Source organism: Microtus oregoni, unplaced genomic scaffold (assembly GCF_018167655.1).
Source record: "Microtus oregoni isolate MIOR12 unplaced genomic scaffold, Mior012 000012F_ref0000307, whole genome shotgun sequence".
Taxonomy (NCBI): Eukaryota; Metazoa; Chordata; class Mammalia; order Rodentia; family Cricetidae; genus Microtus; species Microtus oregoni.
In genome coordinates this window covers 44,450,499-44,469,739 of record NW_024543071.1, presented here as the reverse complement: position 1 = coordinate 44,469,739, position 19,241 = coordinate 44,450,499, and the positions used below count along the sequence as shown (strand labels likewise).

The 19,241-nt window shown below is 38.4% G+C and overlaps 1 protein-coding gene across 11 annotated transcripts in view; it reads right to left on the bottom strand.

Annotated features, from left to right (window-relative positions):
• The window catches only part of Tle4 (TLE family member 4, transcriptional corepressor), a 134,858-nt gene that overhangs the window by 7,259 nt on the left and 108,358 nt on the right, over positions 1–19,241 (bottom strand). For 10 of the 11 annotated variants that reach the window (XM_041660885.1, XM_041660882.1, XM_041660887.1 and 7 more), the window contains 7 exons: positions 10,938–11,057; positions 10,012–10,065; positions 9,452–9,604; positions 8,185–8,317; positions 7,680–7,873; positions 7,117–7,196; positions 164–413 (listed from right to left, as the gene is read on the bottom strand). In XM_041660885.1, coding sequence (XP_041516819.1) covers positions 164–413; positions 7,117–7,196; positions 7,680–7,873; positions 8,185–8,317; positions 9,452–9,604; positions 10,012–10,065; positions 10,938–11,057 — 984 coding nt within the window. The remainder of the gene's footprint in view (positions 1–163; positions 414–7,116; positions 7,197–7,679; positions 7,874–8,184; positions 8,318–9,451; positions 9,605–10,011; positions 10,066–10,937; positions 11,058–19,241) is intronic. The other variant, XM_041660884.1, reaches the window with a different exon arrangement.

The following is a 19,241-nucleotide window of genomic DNA, read 5'->3' as shown; positions in this document are numbered from 1 at the left end:
ATTTACTTTTGACCCTGAGAACAGGGTGAATGCAGATTGTACAGATGCACATACTATACATGAAGAACTGGACCACTCTGAGAGAAACCCCCCACCTATCTTCTTGGGACTGCTATGGTTATCTCATCATCAGGGTCTTTCTTTGTCATCCCTGCTCACTTACCAGGCAGTCCAGTTGGGAGACTGGGCTCTTGTTGCCAGGATGGCTGATGTCCCAGACCTTTACACAGCCCTTGCCACCTGTGTACACGTGCCTTGTGGGATTGCTGATGGTCACTGCACACACCACCTCCCCATGGTTGAGGGTGTTGATCTGCCGAGCATGTCGAGGAATCCCGGGTCCAATGAGGGCATCAGGGGGAAAGGGGACAGGCTGCATCTGGCCATCGGCACTAACATGAAAGGAGTATGCTCTAGGGCACAAAAAGGAAAAACAGGAGGAGGATAATGTAGGAAGCATTAGCGTTTGTTTTCTTTTGAGACAGGGTCTTATGTATCCCTGGTTGGCCTCAAACTTCCTATATAGAGAGTGGGGAGTAACCCGTCTGTCTCTACTTCCCATGTGCTATGATTAGAGGTATGCACCGACATGTCCGATTTAAGCAGTAATAGATATCAAAACCTAGGTTTCATACATAATAGAAATACATTCTACCAACTAAGCTACATTCCTTGAAAATGTCATTAAACCATTCAATATAACAAAAGAGAAAGAAAATCCTTTCAGTGTAACTTGAGATCTGTTAAAACAGAAATCAAATTTATCTGGTACAGCAAAATAAGCTTCAAAGTCATGGGGCTTGGTCCATAACCGAATACCAACTAGCTGTTTAACAGTTGCCGTGTGACCATCAGTAGTTACCTAGCCCCCCTAAATTCAATACTAACTTCAAAAGGGAGAGAATGAGTCTATATCTTACAGAGAATTAAGTGGGATAGCTAACATCAAATATACATAGTACCTATTTTTTTCCACTCTAAACCTTCATTGCTTTGTATTTTTCAGTGGTTCCATGGCCTGCACCAGATTTTACCTATAGATGGATTCATTCCAACCAAATGAGTTATTAATGGAGGTGACTAAGCTAAAATTCTAAAGCTCTGAATAGTCTCATTCTGTAGGTGAAAATGGTGAGATGGCAGATATGCCAAAAAATAGTTATAACACACTGATTAGACAAATTCTAAAAAAATCCAAAAGGAATAACTTGAAAAAGTGTTCTGCCTGACAGCCCCAAGGCCCACCTTACTTATATACAGTATTTCCATTTCCAGTCCATACCCTTAAAAGCCCTGTAGTGTGAAAACATTTGGCTTTAAATCTTCATCAACAGATTCTACCTTTAGGACACAACTGTTAGCAAGGGAATAGTGAGGCTGTAGGGATGCAGGTCAACTTTAGGAGAAGCAGGTGCCAATAGCAGGTGGGAAGGTGCTGAGCTTATTGTGGTAGCTCCTAGGTACCACACCCCTTTTTGAGAAATATGTACCATAGCAGAGAAGGTATTTATGGGTGTATGGAAGACAGGGACTTGGACTAAACCATGTGCAGGATAAGAATCAAAGCTAAGATAGTGTGGTGGTTTGAATGAGAAATGCCCCCAAGTTCTAAGCCATTTGAATACTTTTGTTACCCAGTTGGTGGCATTATTTAGGGAGCTTTAGGTGATGCACCCTTGCTGGAGGAAGTAAGGAGGGCTTTGAGATTAAAAGCCTCCTGTCACTGCAGTTTGTTCTGTTTCCTGCTTGTATTTGAAGATGTGTGTTCTTAGCTACCAGTTCCAGCCACCATACCAGGCTCTTACTGCTTCCTTGCTATAATTATAATAGACTCTAAACCCTTTGGAATCATGAGACAAAAGGAACACTTTCGTCCACAAGTTGCTATTAGTCATGGTGCTTTATTATAGCAACAAAAAAGTAACTAAAATCAATAGTTTATAGCTCTTTACTGCAAAAGTCTAGGCTGGTCATGTTTACAAAAAGTTAGCCCATCATTGAGGGTTTGCCACAGCTGCTTAAGAGAAAGGTTGAAAAGCTGAGAAGTCAACAGAGAGTATTTTCTAAATCAAATAAAGAGGATAAAGAGGACTTGGAGTCACACCAATTGTGACCTCAGAGAGTGAGCTTATGAGGAATGTGAACACAGATGGTGGGAATGTTAGGTGCAAGAGCTACAATTCATAGGACCTGACTTATGAATAAGCAAGATAAAGCTTATTTTTTATACTGGAAAAAATGCTTGGATTCTGGAAGCAACACTTTGGGTAATGATGCAAGCTTTTAATACAGGCAGTTAAAACTGAGTAGACAGATTTTTACCACTTAGTTGTTATGTTTTTAATGACAATTCTTAAAAAACAAAAACCCCTTCCAAGGATCCCTTCACTAAATAAGTTCTAAAGAACTTTGAGAATTTAAATAGTTAAACAACTTTCCTTCAAGGTTTTAGCAAAATTTCCATCAATATAATACTCTGAGTGATTAATATTAATACTATGTGACCTCTGGAGCCCAACTACATGAAGGACTGGAAAAAACACTCTTTAGCATTTTTATTACTAGGAAAGCTACTCAGGCTTCTGGGGAAACAATGACAGTTTCCATTCGTATGGTAGTGGAAACTTCTGGTCAAGATTGAAGGAAAAGAATTGAGCATAAGGCTCAGAAGCATGGTGAGCCAAACAACTTGTAATTCTACAGTAGTCTAACTGCTATGACCCTTAGACCAAGGTAGCTACTGCTTCTTTAAACATTTTTTTTGCATAAAATGTAAAAGTTTTCATATATGTTATATGTTCATACATATATATAATATATGAAGATAAATTTCAACCTTAAAAGTGTAAAAAGAATATAATTTTAAAGAAAGATCATTTAAAAAAATTTGAACAACTAAAATTTCATTCAGGATTTATAAACAACAGTGTCTTAACTTATATTCCAAGTACGATTACACTCCTGTGGCTTCAAGGCTGACATGCATGCAGTACGAACCCTCACCTTATCTACTCTACTACCTCTGCTGGCTACTACTTGGACACTGTTAGCAGCACCTAAAAAAGACTGTACCTCTTCTCTAAAGGAGCCCTTTCATCGCATCTCAGTTCACATGGAACCAGAGCATCTTAGTTGTTATTTGATTAATCCCATGCCTCGTTATGTAGTCACTGCTTGAAACAGACCAATCTTTCACCTTCAGAGTTCTTGGTCAACAAAACTTGTTAGTCAGTCAATCACTATTTGCAGAACATACACAGGTACACAGAATTTTATGGTAATTGATATTTATGTCTTCAACTCTCAAGGAACTCAAAGTCTAATTTGCCTTGTTTCCCTTATTAATCAGCCAAATATTTACTGAACAACTTGGCTATGGAGCCAGCACTGTTTGATGTGACTGGGACATTTGGGTTGTAGTCTGTAAGTTATAGGAGGAAGAACCTTGAGCTTTATTCAACAGATAGAAGACAAGAACAGAGCCAAGGCCAGCCAGGTGTGCTTAACACTGAAGGGTAGGTGTAATGGGACAAAAAGAACACAAGGAGACACTAAGGCAACAAACAAGTGTCTATGTAATACTGAAGTAACAAGCAAAGGGAAGTTAGAGAAGGAAGAAATCAATGTACATTTATTTACTCTTTGAACAAACCAACACTGTGAGCATCAATTGTGCCTAAGTAGTATTTAAGGGATTAGAAGTTCCTTTGCCTGCCTTCCTTCCTTCCTTCCTTCCTTCCTCCCTCCCTCCCTCCCTCCCTCCCCTCCCCTCCCCTCCCCTCCCCTCTCTCTCTTCTTTCTTTTTGGAGACAGGGTTTCTCTGTGTAGTTCTGGCTGTCCTGGAACTGACTCTGTAGACAGGCTGGCCTTGAACTAAGTGATCCACCTGCTTCTGCCTCCAGAGTACTGGGATTAAAGAAATGTGCCACCATCACTACTTTGGAAGTTACTTCTTAACTGAATATTCATTACTGATGGGAATGCTATCTGGTACAGTCACGGTGAAAATCAGTGTGGGGGTTCTTCAAAAAACTGATCTATACCACCCTTGGTTTATACCCAAGGGATTCTACATCTTACTACAGAGATATTGTTCATCCCTTTTCATTCCTGCACTATTCATAACCACCAGAACATGGAAACAGCCTAGATGTCCATCAACAAATGAATGGATAATGAAAATGTGATATATTTACACAATAGAATATTTATTCAGCTGTTGAAAAAAATGAAACCTACAGGTAAATAGATGGAACTAGAATCAGTCATCCTGAATGAGGTAACTCGGACCTCAAAAGAAATATTGCAGGTTTTCTCTTATATAAAAACGTAAGTTTTTAAGTTTTAGATGTCTGTGGTCCATATAAAATATCTAGAGGTTAGGTAATTATACTAGTAAGCGGCTAAGAGTTTTCCAAGGACGGGAAAGCAGAATATAGTGTTATAAAGGGATAATGGAGATACCAAAATAGAAAGATTAAATGAGGAGAAGGATGGGAGGGAAGGGTAGAAAAGGGAATATGGGGAGGGATAACTAACACTTAAAACCTTTTGAAAAACCACATGGAAACTTATTATAGAAACTTCCTAAGATATATACATATATAGAAGGATTTTCAATGGAGTTAACATAATAGTAGAGATAATAATCCAACTAGACACCATATGTTACCAAACAAAACCCCCAGTACCAGGAATGTGTTATGACTTTTTGACTAAGGGCATTGCATGGCCAGCGCTACCCCTTGGACAACATTATAGGCTATTGTCAATGTTATTAGTTCACTCCACAACCTGATGGTTAGAACTTATTGCTGATGACATCACATACTTATGTCTTTGAATATGCAAAAATTGAGCTGCTGCTCAACTATAAGCTTCATGCCCTATTGATCAGTGTTCACAGTGCTAGAAGGCACTAGACTATGCATGTTATAATCTCATTCAGCTATGAACCCTTTGAGATATAATAATGACTTGCCTGGAAAATGTACCCCAGCAAAATATACTGATTACAAGTGAGACACAAATCTTATGGGAGTAACTAACTACTTTTTTTTATTATTAAAGTTAAGGTTCACACTTCATGAGAAGGAACTCATAGTGACACTGTTGATTAGGCCAAGAACCCGAGACGAGATAGGTCATAGGCCTTAGGGGAAACCCTACTAGTTATTTTGCAAAATGAACATAGCAATAAAACAACTCTTAATGACATACTGTTATACCCACAGATACTCATTAGTGCATTGCTCATCAGAGAAGTTGCTTCTTGCAGATGGTAATTAACATAGAGACCCACCACTGAACAATGTACAGCGTGAAAGACATAGGGTGCTCGGTTCCAAATGTGATGTTTGTATCCCCTCATAGGCTCAGGGATCTATGTGGAAGAGGAGGTGGAAAGATTCTAAGAGCCACAGCTAGGAGATGATTCCAAGGAAATAACATTTTTTGACACAACAGACCTGATGCACATATGAACTCATAGCAACTGTGACATTATACATAAGACAGCAAAAGTTCAAGCTAGATAAAATTCCAGCATGGAAAAGTGGTAGTAGGCACAGAGTACCAAAATTAAGCAAGAAGGTATTTACAACTGATAGCTGAGAGGGAAAATCTTCAATGGAGCAATATTGCATGTATCAACCACTCTGTAGGGCAGGCCTCATTCAATATTGAATCCATATTTATTTGTGTGTGTTTGTATGCTTTTGTTTGTTTTATTGAGAAAGAAAGACCATGAAGTTGGGTGGTAAGGAGGCTCTGGGAGGAGTTGAGGTGGGGCAAGAATATGATCATAATATCTTGCATCAAAACAAACAAACAAACAACAACAACAAAAATCCAAAACCAAAAAGGCCAGCACCAGATATGTTCTAGCTATACCAGTTGGGACTTCTCAACCCCACAATTATGAATCAATGCATTTCTGAACATTATATTAAAAGAAAACAAAATTAAAAAGTCCTATTGTGATGTGCTTTTACAGAACTTATATTTATAAGTGGGGAGAGGCACACAATGGCTACAAGTAAGCATTCAAAAGCTGGGTCCGATAGTATCTCTCTACTATCAGCCCAACACTTACAAGGCAGAGGTAGAAGGATAACAAATTCAAGACCAGCCAGCTTGGGGTACACAGTGAAACTCTACCTCAAAAAAAAAAAAAAAATCTAGAGGAAGACGACAGTAGGGAGGAAGGCAGAGAGTGATGTTATTTGTACAAAGCGAGTATGGCAGAATGCTCTGTTAAGAGGGCATCTAACAGAGACCTGAAGTGAGACAGTGAGTCATAGAAAATGTTGACAGAGGGTCATCAGTAAGAATAAATGCCAGAGAGACAGACTCCGTCACGTGTGGATAGTCAAGACTAGGGACGCAGCATATGTATGGCAGGTACAATCTCAGCAAAGATGTAATCAAGACTGATGTGTGTGTGTGTTTCCTAAAAGGGAAGAAAAAACACTTTTTTCCTCTTTTCTTTCTTTTTTCTCAAAGCCAAATACTCACTTTAGAAGTTCTTTCTTTGAAGACCAATCTAATTAGAACTGTGTTTAGGTAGTGAGGAACAAAAGAGTGCAAGCGTCCCGAAACCAAGACTGGGGAATGGGATGCGGTGAGATTACACATAGAAAAGAGGCTAGAAGAGGAGTGTTGTACTCGGCCTGTTATCACTCCAGGGCAGTGTGAACAGACATTCCAAATGCTCAGTTAACAGTAAAGAAGCCAATGAGCAGGCTTCCTTTTCTGGAAATAGAACTGAGCAGAAGACTGTCCTGTTTTCTTTTCTTTTCTTTTTTTTTTGAAAGTTCAGCATGTCTGTTCTCTATATGTTCAAATTCTAATTATCTAAGTTTGCATATAAACATCACACTTTCTGAACACTACTGCCTTGAAATCAGTAACAGACACGGAGAAGCACTGACTGCCAGAGCACTTTCACAACTTACATTTTTATATGAGGGCTTGATTTTAAACTAAAAATCCTATGCCTTGCCTTTTGCTAAGAGAAAATCAAGCCCTATTCCTATTCAGCAATGCCCAAATTCCAAAAGTAAGGCAAGGACTAGAGCTTGGCAGCATGAATCCAAAGGGACAAAAGGTACTCACGGTTTTCCTCCTGGAATGCCTGTCAAGTTTGGAGGTATTGCTGGCACACCACGCATATGATGGTGTGGATCAAATCCCACCTAAAATTGTCCCATGCAAAACAAAACAAAAAACGAGACATTCATTTGCTATACCTTGAACAATATGGCACTTAAAGCCTAATATACATTATTTGAAAATAAGATTTGAGACATTTACAGAAGTAATTATTGATAAAATGAAAGAATGTTTAGGATTTAAAGGGTCATTTATTCAGGTCAGGAGAATAGAAAAAAATTAAACTACTGACTGTTGAAGTTTATTAGAGAAACAAAAGGTTTTTTTATTTTCTTTGGGGCCCAATTTTATAGTTTAAAATGTCAAAATGATTACTATATTTTAAGAAGTCACAAACTTTCTCATCTTCCCAAAGAAAATAATCAAGACATAATCCACATATCTTAATTTATACAGAAACATTCTGATTCTTCCATAAATACCTTGTATTATATAAACTACATTAAAAAGAATGCAGGACAATGCTGTGTGTTCCCAAACTCTATTATAAAAGCAGGTAAACATACCACAGGTGATCTTCCATAGGCTGCTGCAGCTGCGGCGGCTGCTGCAGCTGCACTCATCTGGGGGGAGATGTTGTGTAGCCCAGCATAAGCAGCTCCAGGGCTGGTCAGCTCCCCATTCATCCCAGCATGGGGCACAATCCCAAAGGGGGTTGGATATGGACAAGGTACAGCCATGGGTGTCCTTAGGCTCGATGCTGAAGAGAAAACCAAAAATACAGAAAACTGTAGTAGCACATTGTTTGATTCGTTAATAACATAACCCATAATTCAAATGAACTCATTTTACTATTCTTAAAATCATTCAATCCTTTTGGGTATCCATTCCATTTTTCTGAATACTTAACACGTGCTAGACATGGGTGGGGTGACATGCTTAATTTGGAACACTTACTTTGTCTAATGGTCAGTGCAGGTTATCACTACTTTTAACAGATTGCATTACTTAAGTCACTTAAAATCTTTTTGAAAACAGAAGTAAGTATACAGTATTTCCCCCCTTACTAACCTAAGGGGTCCACACCTGGTGGCTTTCCAGGTACAGGCCTCAATCCGGGAGTAGAGTTACTGCCAGGGGTAGGTGCATCAGTTCGCGGAGTAGGAGTATTGGACTTTGAAACGGGAGTAGTAGATTTTTCATTCTAATTAAGAGATGGAATATATCAGCCAGGAGAATATGATTTTAAGAGTTAATTTAATACTAAAACAGTAAGCAAAACAAAACAAAAAAAGAAATTTAAGAATTTCCTCAGCTTCTCTTATATTTGCATTGATTAAAAAGTAGCTGGCAAAGACTCAGAGAGGCACATTACAGAAAAACCTGCACTGAAGCTGCCCTGAGGTCATCTCTAGAAACCTGATTTCAGTCAGAGGCCAAAGAAATTCACCAACCATGCATCCTGAATGTGGGCCACATGCTGGTAGCCATGGATATGCCTGGCTCCTAACCACTGTTGATGTCCTAAGAAGTACCCTGGATGACTAGCTCCTCTTAGAAAACTCCCACATGAAGCATCATGTAACCCATAGTAGAAAGGAGAGGCCATAAAGAGACAAGCAGAGTTCCAGAAGAAAAGACAAGGGTGTTGAACCCAGACTGTGATCAGGCTTTCCATCCATCATATCCATCCACACATATATTCTGCATCTGCACACAAACTGAAGAATATCCTATCCTTTAGTTGTAAATTCAAAAGGTCACTGAAAACTTCATATGCCTTTTTTAAAAATGAAAAACGTGTTGAGGTGAAAAAAAACAAAAACAGAAACAGGATTTGCTACACACAAATGCAATCAACTCCACAGTCACAGGCAGAGGTATAGGGACAGTATCTTGACTAGTAGGCAATTCAGTCTGGCATTTGTGTTAAGTCAAAGTAGACTTTTTATAAATGACAGAATATTTCTGAGGCAGTAGCTAAAATTATCACAGCTGTGCATAGCTTGGCAATTCAAATGCAGCTCGTAATAAAATGACTAACACCCCAAACCAAGGTCACCACAAACCACAGGCAATAAGACCACCTCCCAAACTCCAGTGTGATGTTTTTCACCCATTATCTCACTTGTAAACGTACAGAAAGACTCAGGAAGCAAATGCCATCAATCTAGTAAACCTTTCTGCTCCAAAACATCTTTTCTAATTAAACTTATATCTGAAACACACATGTACCAATCGGAAATTCAAGCTCTAAGAAAAATGTGAAATATATAAAAAATAAAAATTCAAAAACTATCTTGGAAGTGGCAATTATGGTAAGGATGGGGTAGCTTACAAGGCTAAGCTCTTTGGATTTGGAGGAAGGAGTACTGCTGGAAGATGCAACAGAGGCAGGGCTGATGGGGGCATCTTTCTTCAGGAGGCGTGTCTTGTCCAGGCCATTCTCTCTAGGGGAGTGTGCTGGGCTTCCTCGAGGAGATGATGGATCCTACAAAGAAAAAAATTTAAGACTCACAACTGACTCACAACACCAAGGTCCTTGACTGGAGAACTCTTCTAACTGAAAGCACTTAATAGCTTGCTTAAAAACACAAAATGTTCTGAAAAAGATAACAAAATTAACTGAAATTGCTAAAGGAAACATCTGGTATTGAGGTCAGATTCTAAACAACAACAAAAAGCTCACTAATCTGCAAGGAACATCAATACAGTCAGTAGGGCGACCACTGACACCTGTGAACTTCTTGCGGTGGAAAAGGATAGTGTCAATTGAAAGGAAGGAGCAGCACTTGAGAGGCCCAGCAATGGACAATCGGTAATAGTTTCTCAAAAGTAGGCCACTAGCCTTTGTTACAGTTGCAGAGCAGCAGCGAGGGAAGCTAGCCACAAACGTACCTCATTGGACACATCAACTACTAAGTTGTCATCACTCTTCTCACCATCACTGTCCTGTATAGAGAATGGAGAAGCATTATCTCTAGCCCCAGTAAAAACAAGCAACATCACAGTTTCAGGTACATTTATGTTACCACGCCAGGTCCTTATGTGATGTGATGAAAACTGTATCAAACAGAGTTCTCACATTTTACAATGCACTTATTCTTCATGTTGATGTTATGAGTTAGGAAATGATTCCATTTCCCATTCTTGAAAAATGGAGTACAATAGCTTACTTACTACTCTAAAACTCAGAACACAAACTTCACACCCATCTAAAAACAGACTATAAGTGTGGCGGGGCATAATTTGGTCTGGCAGCATCTAAAAATTCTGAGCAACTAACTCATTGCATAGTTAAACTGTGAGATAAAAATTCAAAGTCTGAGCATTTTGTGAAGTTCACAGTCCTACAGGGAACCAGCTGATGGGAAGCCGAGCAACAAATACCTGCCTCCACACTTCCTACCCAGCAAGCTCCCTTCTCTTATAGTACCTTCCACTAGAAGAAAACGAGTATCAGTTCATGTGAAGAACATTATGGACGTCTAAGCTAACCACATAAAGTTCTGGAAATAAACTACCCTAACAAATAATGTCCTAGTATACCCAGGTCTTAGATTAGATGTTATAGAAAAGCACTGTGGTCATGTATACACATGTACACATATACATGTATGTTTGTGCACATAAACATACACACATAGCTTCAGCTAGTTGATGGAGATAGCTTGAGACACAGCTATAAATACTGTATTTAAAAAAATCTCTTAAGGATAATGTTATCCTATGTTCTACAATTGGCTGGTAATGGTTAAAATTAGCAGCTGATATAAAGAGCAAGACAAACTGGCCTCCACCAAAGCAAAGGTGGATGAACTTACATAGCGAGCTGCAATTTCCTTTTCTTCTGTTTTCTGTTTTTTGCTCTCTGAAGAATAGTCTGTAGAGTTCCTGTGTTTCTCAGAACCTCGGAAACTAGCTGATGGGGATACCGAAGAGCTCTGGAATTAGAAACAGACACTGGGTTGAAAAAAATCATTCACTTAGAAGAGCAATTAAATATTTATTTATTTATTTATTTATTTATTTATTTAGTGCTGTAGTGCATGCCTGGGGAGCTGTTAAAGGGAGACAGGAGACACAGGAGCAGATGAAAGGAGAAAGACAGAGGTACAGAGGAAAAGAAACACAGAAAGACAAAATTGAAAGATGAGTAAAAAAGAGAATAAAAATGACAGCAGGCTGAGTACGAACCCCAAAGAGCAGATCTGGTCTCGAGTATCTCAAGCATCTTGCTCAAGACTTATACAAAGGGAAAGGGAGGAAACACAAGAAACGGAACCCAGGGAAAGATAGGCGTGACTTTGTTTTGTTTTGTAAAGTTTACTGGCTGACACAGAGTAGGTATTTGAAACTTCCACAGAGAAACTGAATACAGTTGAGCTTAAAGGATAACCAGTAGTTTTCAATTAAAAAAATTTAACAAAGAGGAAAATAATCATTAAAGGCTTGAGTAACCAAATGTGGTGGCCATGTGATACATAGGCCATAATTACAGAATATTTTACTCAGCCTACATCTACGGCCTGGAACATGCAGAAGCAAGAAAAAAAATGCCTGCAAACATCAACTGTATTATTTCTTTATGTTCTTCATAAGCCTACTCATTTTGTTTCTGGAAACCCTAAACTCACTGTGGCCAGAGCAAAGGAAGTGGGTTCATGCCTCAGGAAACCACAGTAAGGGGCTACTGGCGTAGGCTCAGGCCACAGGCTTGATGTCTATTCTTTCAACGGGCACTTAACCTGAGGTGTCCCTACATTGGTGACAAGATTTGAAGCCTGAGAAATGTGATTCTCTGCCATGAAAGTCAGCTGATAATTAAGCATATGTATGACAGCTTAAAACTATGGATGGAAAAGTGAAAACAAAAACTACCCTCAAGAATCTGTCAGGCCATGAGCTAGGGAGATGGTCCATTGGCCTTAGTGCTCCTCTCTAAAAACTCCATGTGAATCTGGAAGATACAGCATGTGCCTATAACTCAAGCCCTTCTACAAGGAGACAGAAGGTAGAGACAAGAGAATCCCAGAAGTTTAGAAGCTAGATGGTTTCCTGTACACAGCAGCACACAATAGACTTTTTTTTCAAAAAAATTTAAAGGCAAGGACCAATAATATCTCAAGTTATTCACTAACCTCCACACACACACTCTACCCTTAACAACCCCCACCCCAATCTTGGGCTAAATGACAGAAAAGGCTTTGGTCATTATTCACTAAGAACAAAGACTAAAACAATCAGATGATTTTTGTTTTTATGGTGATGGGGTTCTAACCCAGAGCCTCCCCCATAGCAAATGTTCTCTACGATTTAGCTACATTACCAGCTCCCAAAGAAATTTAGAAGGAGACTAATTAACTTAAATGTCTCTAAAGACTTCTAGTTTCAGTTTATTTCTAAGTCATAAGACTTGACATTTTTGCTTCCTACGCTTACCAATCCCAATTTGGTATGGTTCTATAGTCACTGTAGTAACACACAAAGACAATGGTTTCCAGTCAGAACTTCCTATCTAGTTATTACCCTTAATACGTTTTCCATACTTTTAGAATCTTCTATTTCCCCAAAATAGATTCAGTCATCTATCCTTAGTCTTCTTTTAAAAAAACAACTGGTTTCCTGCAACTTTAGGAAAGACATTTTAACTCCTGATTTTGACTGTAGTCCAAAGCATCCACTATGAGTGCCATTCCATGGTCCTGGCCCTGCCATGCTGCCATCAGTGCATTGAGCATGTTCCCCAGAGCTCTATGTATTTTCACAGCATCTTTATCTTTCTCCATGGGATTACAGAGGTACCCTTTTGCTCAGTATCTTTTAACATAAAATTCAACTCTTAAGGTCAGTTTTCAAAGCTTCCTCAGATGCTTCCTGGCAGAATTAGTTACTCCCTTCCTGTTGTTCCTTAATACGCTGTTTATTCAGTGAACAGAGCATGTGCAATAACTAGACTGCTGCTTATTTACAAAACTCCTCCTACTTCATTCAGACTGTAGCTCCCCTGAAGTGGGCCACCCAGCAAGGTGGGCTGCATAGAACTGGCCAGGAATGTTTTTAAACACAAAGAATTCCAAATGGCCCTCAACATGTGTTTCAATCTAGTTCAAAACTCCTCAGATAATTAAACTGGCGGGAGGTGGGAGGGTAGGGTAGAGGAGGGAATTTGGGAAGAGATATCTAACACCTAAAAATCTTTTGAAAATATCATATAGAAGCTTCCTAAAATATATATACACATAAAAGAGTTTAAATGGAGTTACCTTAAAATGAAGGGGGGGGGGGGGAGAGAAGTAACCCAACCAGAAACTACTATCAAATAAAAAAAAAAAAAAAACCAATACCAGGAATGAATCACTGCTTCGAGTTGTTGGCCAAAGGAATCCCACAAACTCCTATGCATTTAAGGTTATTGCTATTGCTCTTGGTTACCATCTAGAAAATGACAGCAAAACCCTAATGCTAAAGCCACTTGAGTCACAGAATATGATGAAATCAAGTTGATACTGAATTGGAAGCTTCATCTCTATTAGCTAGCTTTCCTAGTGCTGGAGGGTACAATGTATGCTACTGGAGGAGAAATGTTACCATCAGTTGTACTCATCTGTAAACTTCCTAAGTTAGCCTGGCCAGATATGGTCACTGTTGCGATAGTGGCATGACTAAGGGAGTAATCAACTTTCTAATTGGAGTTAGGGTCTGTTCTACAAGATGGAACTCCCATCTAGCACTAACAATGAGGCTAAAAACTTGTGGCTAGATAGGTCATAGGCCCTGGGGAAGAATATATTAATATCCTTCTAAAATGCACATAGCATTAAGATGATTCTTAATCATCTTATTACTATACTCGTAGGTCAGCAAAATCTCTCAATCCTCAACACAGAAGCTACTTCTTACAGGAGGTGGCAATTAACAGACTTACAACTAACTGGTCAATATGCAAAAAGTAAGACTTTGGAGTGATCAAACCTAAATGAAACATATATATCACACTCCACCTCTTCAAGGTAAGGGATCTATTGGACAAGGAGGCTGAAAAACATAAAGGAAACTGTTTTCTGGGTATAAAAGGGCAGCTATCCACAGAATCTCACAGCAGTTACAAAAGCATACACACACAAAGTACATGTGGATGACTGAAGAGGTAGAGGTGGATCTGAGGAGTTGGGGTATGGAACGAACATGATCAAAACACAGTGAATGAAATTCCCAAAGAACAAAAACATTTTTAAAAACCCATTAGATTTATTGAAGAAGGTCACTGAATGAATTTCACAGGTTATCGTTTGAGTAAAATGTGCTAGGGTGCCTTGGAACTGCAAAAAAAGGTTCCACCCTTTCTCCATCTTATTATTTTTTAACGAATAAGATGCCTTCTCCTACCAATTTGGTATTTTACAAATGAAGAATTTGTGTGCGTATGTATGTTTGACGCTATCTAAGCCTTCTGACACTCGACTTCCAGTCATTTCAACTTTCTTCAAAGAAGGAAAAAAAAAACAATTGCTAAAAAATAATGAATACATTCTCAAAAATTAATGCTAAAAAGTAATGCTGTTTTTGTCTTTTTGTTTTCTTTTGTGAGACAGGGTTTCTCTGTTTAGCCTTGGCCAGCCTGGAACTTGCTCTGTAGACCAGGCTGGCCTCAAACTCAGAGATCTGCCTGCCTCTGCTTCCCAAGTACTGGGATTAAAGGCATGCGCCACAACTGGCCTTGCACCAACACTGCCCAGTACCTATTTCGTCTTAGTGCTCATTTACTATCATACATGTTAAATCAAACAGCTTCCTTTTACTTAAGGTTGCTGTTTGTTGTATGGTCAGCTTTCTTTGTATGTTGTATGAATGTATGTGTAGTATGTGTGCACAGCTGTATTTAAGTTTACATGCATGTGTTCATGCATGTGGTATTTGATGCTGGGTGTCTTCCATGGTCTCTTTCCACTTATTTAGGCAGGGTCTCTTGATGAACTAAGAGTCAACCATTTGTGCTAGTCTAGCCAGGCAATTGTTCTACAAGAGGTGTTTTCCTCTTGAATGCTGGGATTACAGAGGGGTCACCATGTCCACCCTGTTTTTGGAGATCTAAATTCCACTGAGTCATCCATTTCTCCAGGCCCCTGCCATAATTTCACTGTAGAACCATTACACATTACATTTTGCTAGTAAAATAATAAGTAATTATCACTAGCACTTAAAGGTTAAGCTGCTCAATGAATATTGAGGTGATCAGCAACACCCTAATAACATAACTGCTCTAGAGTCAAACTGGCTTGGCATGGATTCTCACCACACAGCTTAGAAGTCTACCACTCTGCTACTGGATGGGCACTTGGGTCTTCCCTGAGTATGGGAATGGGGAGACTTAAATGATGATAAAGACAATCATGATTCTGCTAGAAAAGTTTATTTTAACATCTCTTTGATTATCATAAAAGCTTAGTTAAGTTGCTTATTTCCATAGCTTATTACCTAAGACACTTACTGGAACCCCATTAGGGCACTATTCACATCTAAACATTTAGGCTCATTCAGAAAAAAATTTTTTTTTCATTACAATTTATCATAATACAAGCAATATGTTATACATGGATAATCACAGAAACAGATCAATTTAAAAGTCAAAAATACTCTGGATATTAATGTTTTGTAAAGCTCTGCATTTAAAAAAAATCCATTTTTATCAGGAAAAGGAATAAAATGACGTATTTAAAATAAAAAAGTTGGGGGTAACTGTGGATAGCTGCCCTTTTATACCCAGAAAACAGTTTCCTTTATGTTTTTCAGCCTCCTTGTCCAATAGATCCCTTAAACTTGAAGAGGTGGAGTGTGATATATATGTTCCATTTAGGTTTGATCACTCCAAAGTCTTACTTTTTGCATATTGACCAGTTAGTTATAAGTCTGTTAATTGCTACCTCCTGTATACCCCAATTATACTGGTAGCACAAATGTACCTTACAGCTATTCCTACTATTATAAAACAGGCTTTTTCAAAAAGGAAAAATTTCTAGTCCTCATTCTGAAATCCACCTTAGATTTTACTTAGGCTGTTGGTCAAATTTGCTATAGAACTAATACTTCCAACAACTCCAACACCTGTCCACTTCCAGATCAAAGATGGCTTGTATGGGAAAGAGTTCTATAAAGGCCATACTAATATAATTAGCTAATTTTAATAACAGGGAACACTAATTGTAATAGCAGTCAAGAGCACCTCTGGAGTCAGACAGTATGGAGTCTTCTATTTAACAGCCCTGTAGCCCCAGGAATAATGTTTACCTTCACTCAATCTTTTTGTAGTTTGGGATAGTAAAATACTATCTTCACCCACTGGGCTTCTTTGAGGATGAAGAAAAACAGTTTATTTAAAGGTCAAGAAATAGTCTTAAGCACAGAGCCTAGCCTCTCAATGACAGTAATGCTGATACCTCACTATACTATGGTTTCTATTTACTACAGATTGTGAAAAAGAAGGTCCATGTGAGGACTATTTCAGGCACTTTGTAGTACTTCCCCTCAACACATACATTCCAAAGGCCCATGAGGATAGGATTTCAATAAACCAAAGAGTACCTTTCAACAATCACAGTAAAGTTCTGATTCTATATGACAGAGAAAGAACTATAAATACCATATTCACATGGGATTTTAAAATTTGATTTAAAATGTCCCCCAAATTAATTCTGCTTTTCATTAACAAATGTATTATGCTTAGACATCACTGCCCACTTAATGGTCCTAAGTAGAAATAATATGCTAAAATTTGAATGAACATCTAAGATAAAGAACCCTAAAAGTTTGGGCTGGCAAGACAGCTAGCTCAGCGGGTAAAGGTACTGGCCACTAAGCCTGACAACCTGAGTTTATGATCTGGAACTCATATAGTGGAAGGTAAGATAGAACTCTTCCTCCTCTGACCTCCATGCATACTCTGTGGCAGGTGTGTGCCCTGCCCAAACAAACAGACAAACATGAAAAAAAAAATCCTAAAACTCACTCACTGGCCATGGGTGTTGCCTTCATTATCTACTAGGCATTTAAGAGTAAGTCAGGTTTTAGTCAGGAAAACAGGGACAATGAAGAGCCAAGGGGCACCATGAAAATCTGATTGGAGTTTGTTTTATTTTCCAGGCTTCTTTTATGTCAACAATAATCATTTAGATGTCAAATTACACTGTTACTCTAACTGAAAGGTAGTTTCAAACCTTAGTATGAGTGGGTCATGGTAAACTCAGAGAAGTCAGAGGAGGACCAAGATACCAACAGGTCCTTTTACTGATGCTACAACCAAAGTCCAGAATCAACATATCCTCTGCAACCTCTTAGACAAGCTGAAAATGCATACCTATACCAAAAAAAGCAAATAATGACTAGTAACTTACTTTCTTTCAAAAAGATTTATTTTCCTTTTACAAGCATTAGTTTTTTGCCCGAGAGTATGTATGAACACTGAGGGAGGGCATGCTTGGTGTTATGAATGCCCTGGAACTGGAGGTAAGAATGACTGTAAGCTGTCACGTGGGTGCTGAGAACTACACTCAGTTCCTTTCAAGAGCAGTAAGTGCTCTTAGCTACTGAGTCGTCTCCTCCAGCCCCTGACTTCAGAAAATCATAGTTCTGCTGTGTCTCAGTGATGAAGCACTGCACATTTTACAAATGCTCCAGGTTTCTAAAAAACATTGACTGCCCAATAAATTTATGTACAACAAACTAACATAGTACCATATCCCAGGAGAATGTGATTGATATTTTTATTGACTATTAATAACCAAAATATTCATATTTCCAGAGAGCAAATGAATGAACCTCAGCTGTGAGAAATATAATATCTTAAAAATGAAAATCATTTGGTCAAAATGCATAAGTCTCACATGACAATTCATATCACATGCAGATTTATGTAAATTAAATTACTGTTGACTGTGGCAAAACTCTGAGTCAGTCACTGGTGTTGGTTTACTGCTCATTACACCAAGACTTTTATTTAAATGACGTGCTTGATTATGGCTGTCAGAAAAAGCATACTCTGCAGACAATCTCACAGAAATTTTTTTTCAAATTAACATAAATCAAAACTCACCTTCAAAAATAGCTGGAACTTTGTGAAGATCTGCCCTTGTTAAAAGAATATTTAATATAATTTCTATATAATGAAGTCTACCTTTACTATGTTTCATCTTTGTAGCAATTTATGAAGGACATACTCTTAAGTTTTTGTTATTATTTGTTATTGTTATTTTTCTGTTTCTCTTCTAGTAAGAAACTTGGGTCAAGACAAACTGCTGCATATAATTAAACCAGAGTGACTAACAGTCTGATAGGTGATTTTGAAACAGCACTTCCAGTTTTCACACTGTGGACATAGTCAGATAGCCTTTGGTTTAAGACTGGCCTGCATCAGTTTTTATTAGCTAGAACTTACTACAATTATTGAAGTTTTCATTTCCCAGCAGGTAGGGCTAGAGTGGGGGCATTGCTCTAAGGTCTCAGTAAGGCCTGAAGAGCTCATATTATGAGCAGAATACTTAGCATCTATTATAATAAGCCTATATGAAGAGCAATGGTGGAAACTACTGCACAATCTTCACTCAACAAGGATTTACTGAATATACATGAAGTGAAGAAATAAAGAGATAAATGAATTCCACAGCTTGCCTTTCCATCATAAGTCAAAGTACTTATAATACGAAAGACATATACATTGTTTTACTTCATGAAATAGTAAAACAGCACTTTGATATTTGGCCATTCATGCTTTGTTTTTGTGGTCTTGGCATTACACATTACTTGGTCAGGATAAAATGCCCTAATAATTTATAAGGTATCAATACAATTGATTTTAAATTAGAACATTATCTTAATGTCCTCTTGAGGTTTCTTGACTGTTATTTCCTCTTCCTGGAATAAGACTGTTGGCTCTGCACCAGAAATTTCATTAAATACATTTACTTTTTTTCTGGTAGTTTGGGGGCAAGAACATGACATTTTGATGCCAAAGAAGTGAGTGAGCTTGACTCTTATACAGGTGTCTTAGCTTTCCTCACATGACAGGCACCCTGCATGTGGTCCAAGCTATGGGCCACATGAAGAGGCAATGGTGCAGGGTTTGGTGTGTGTGT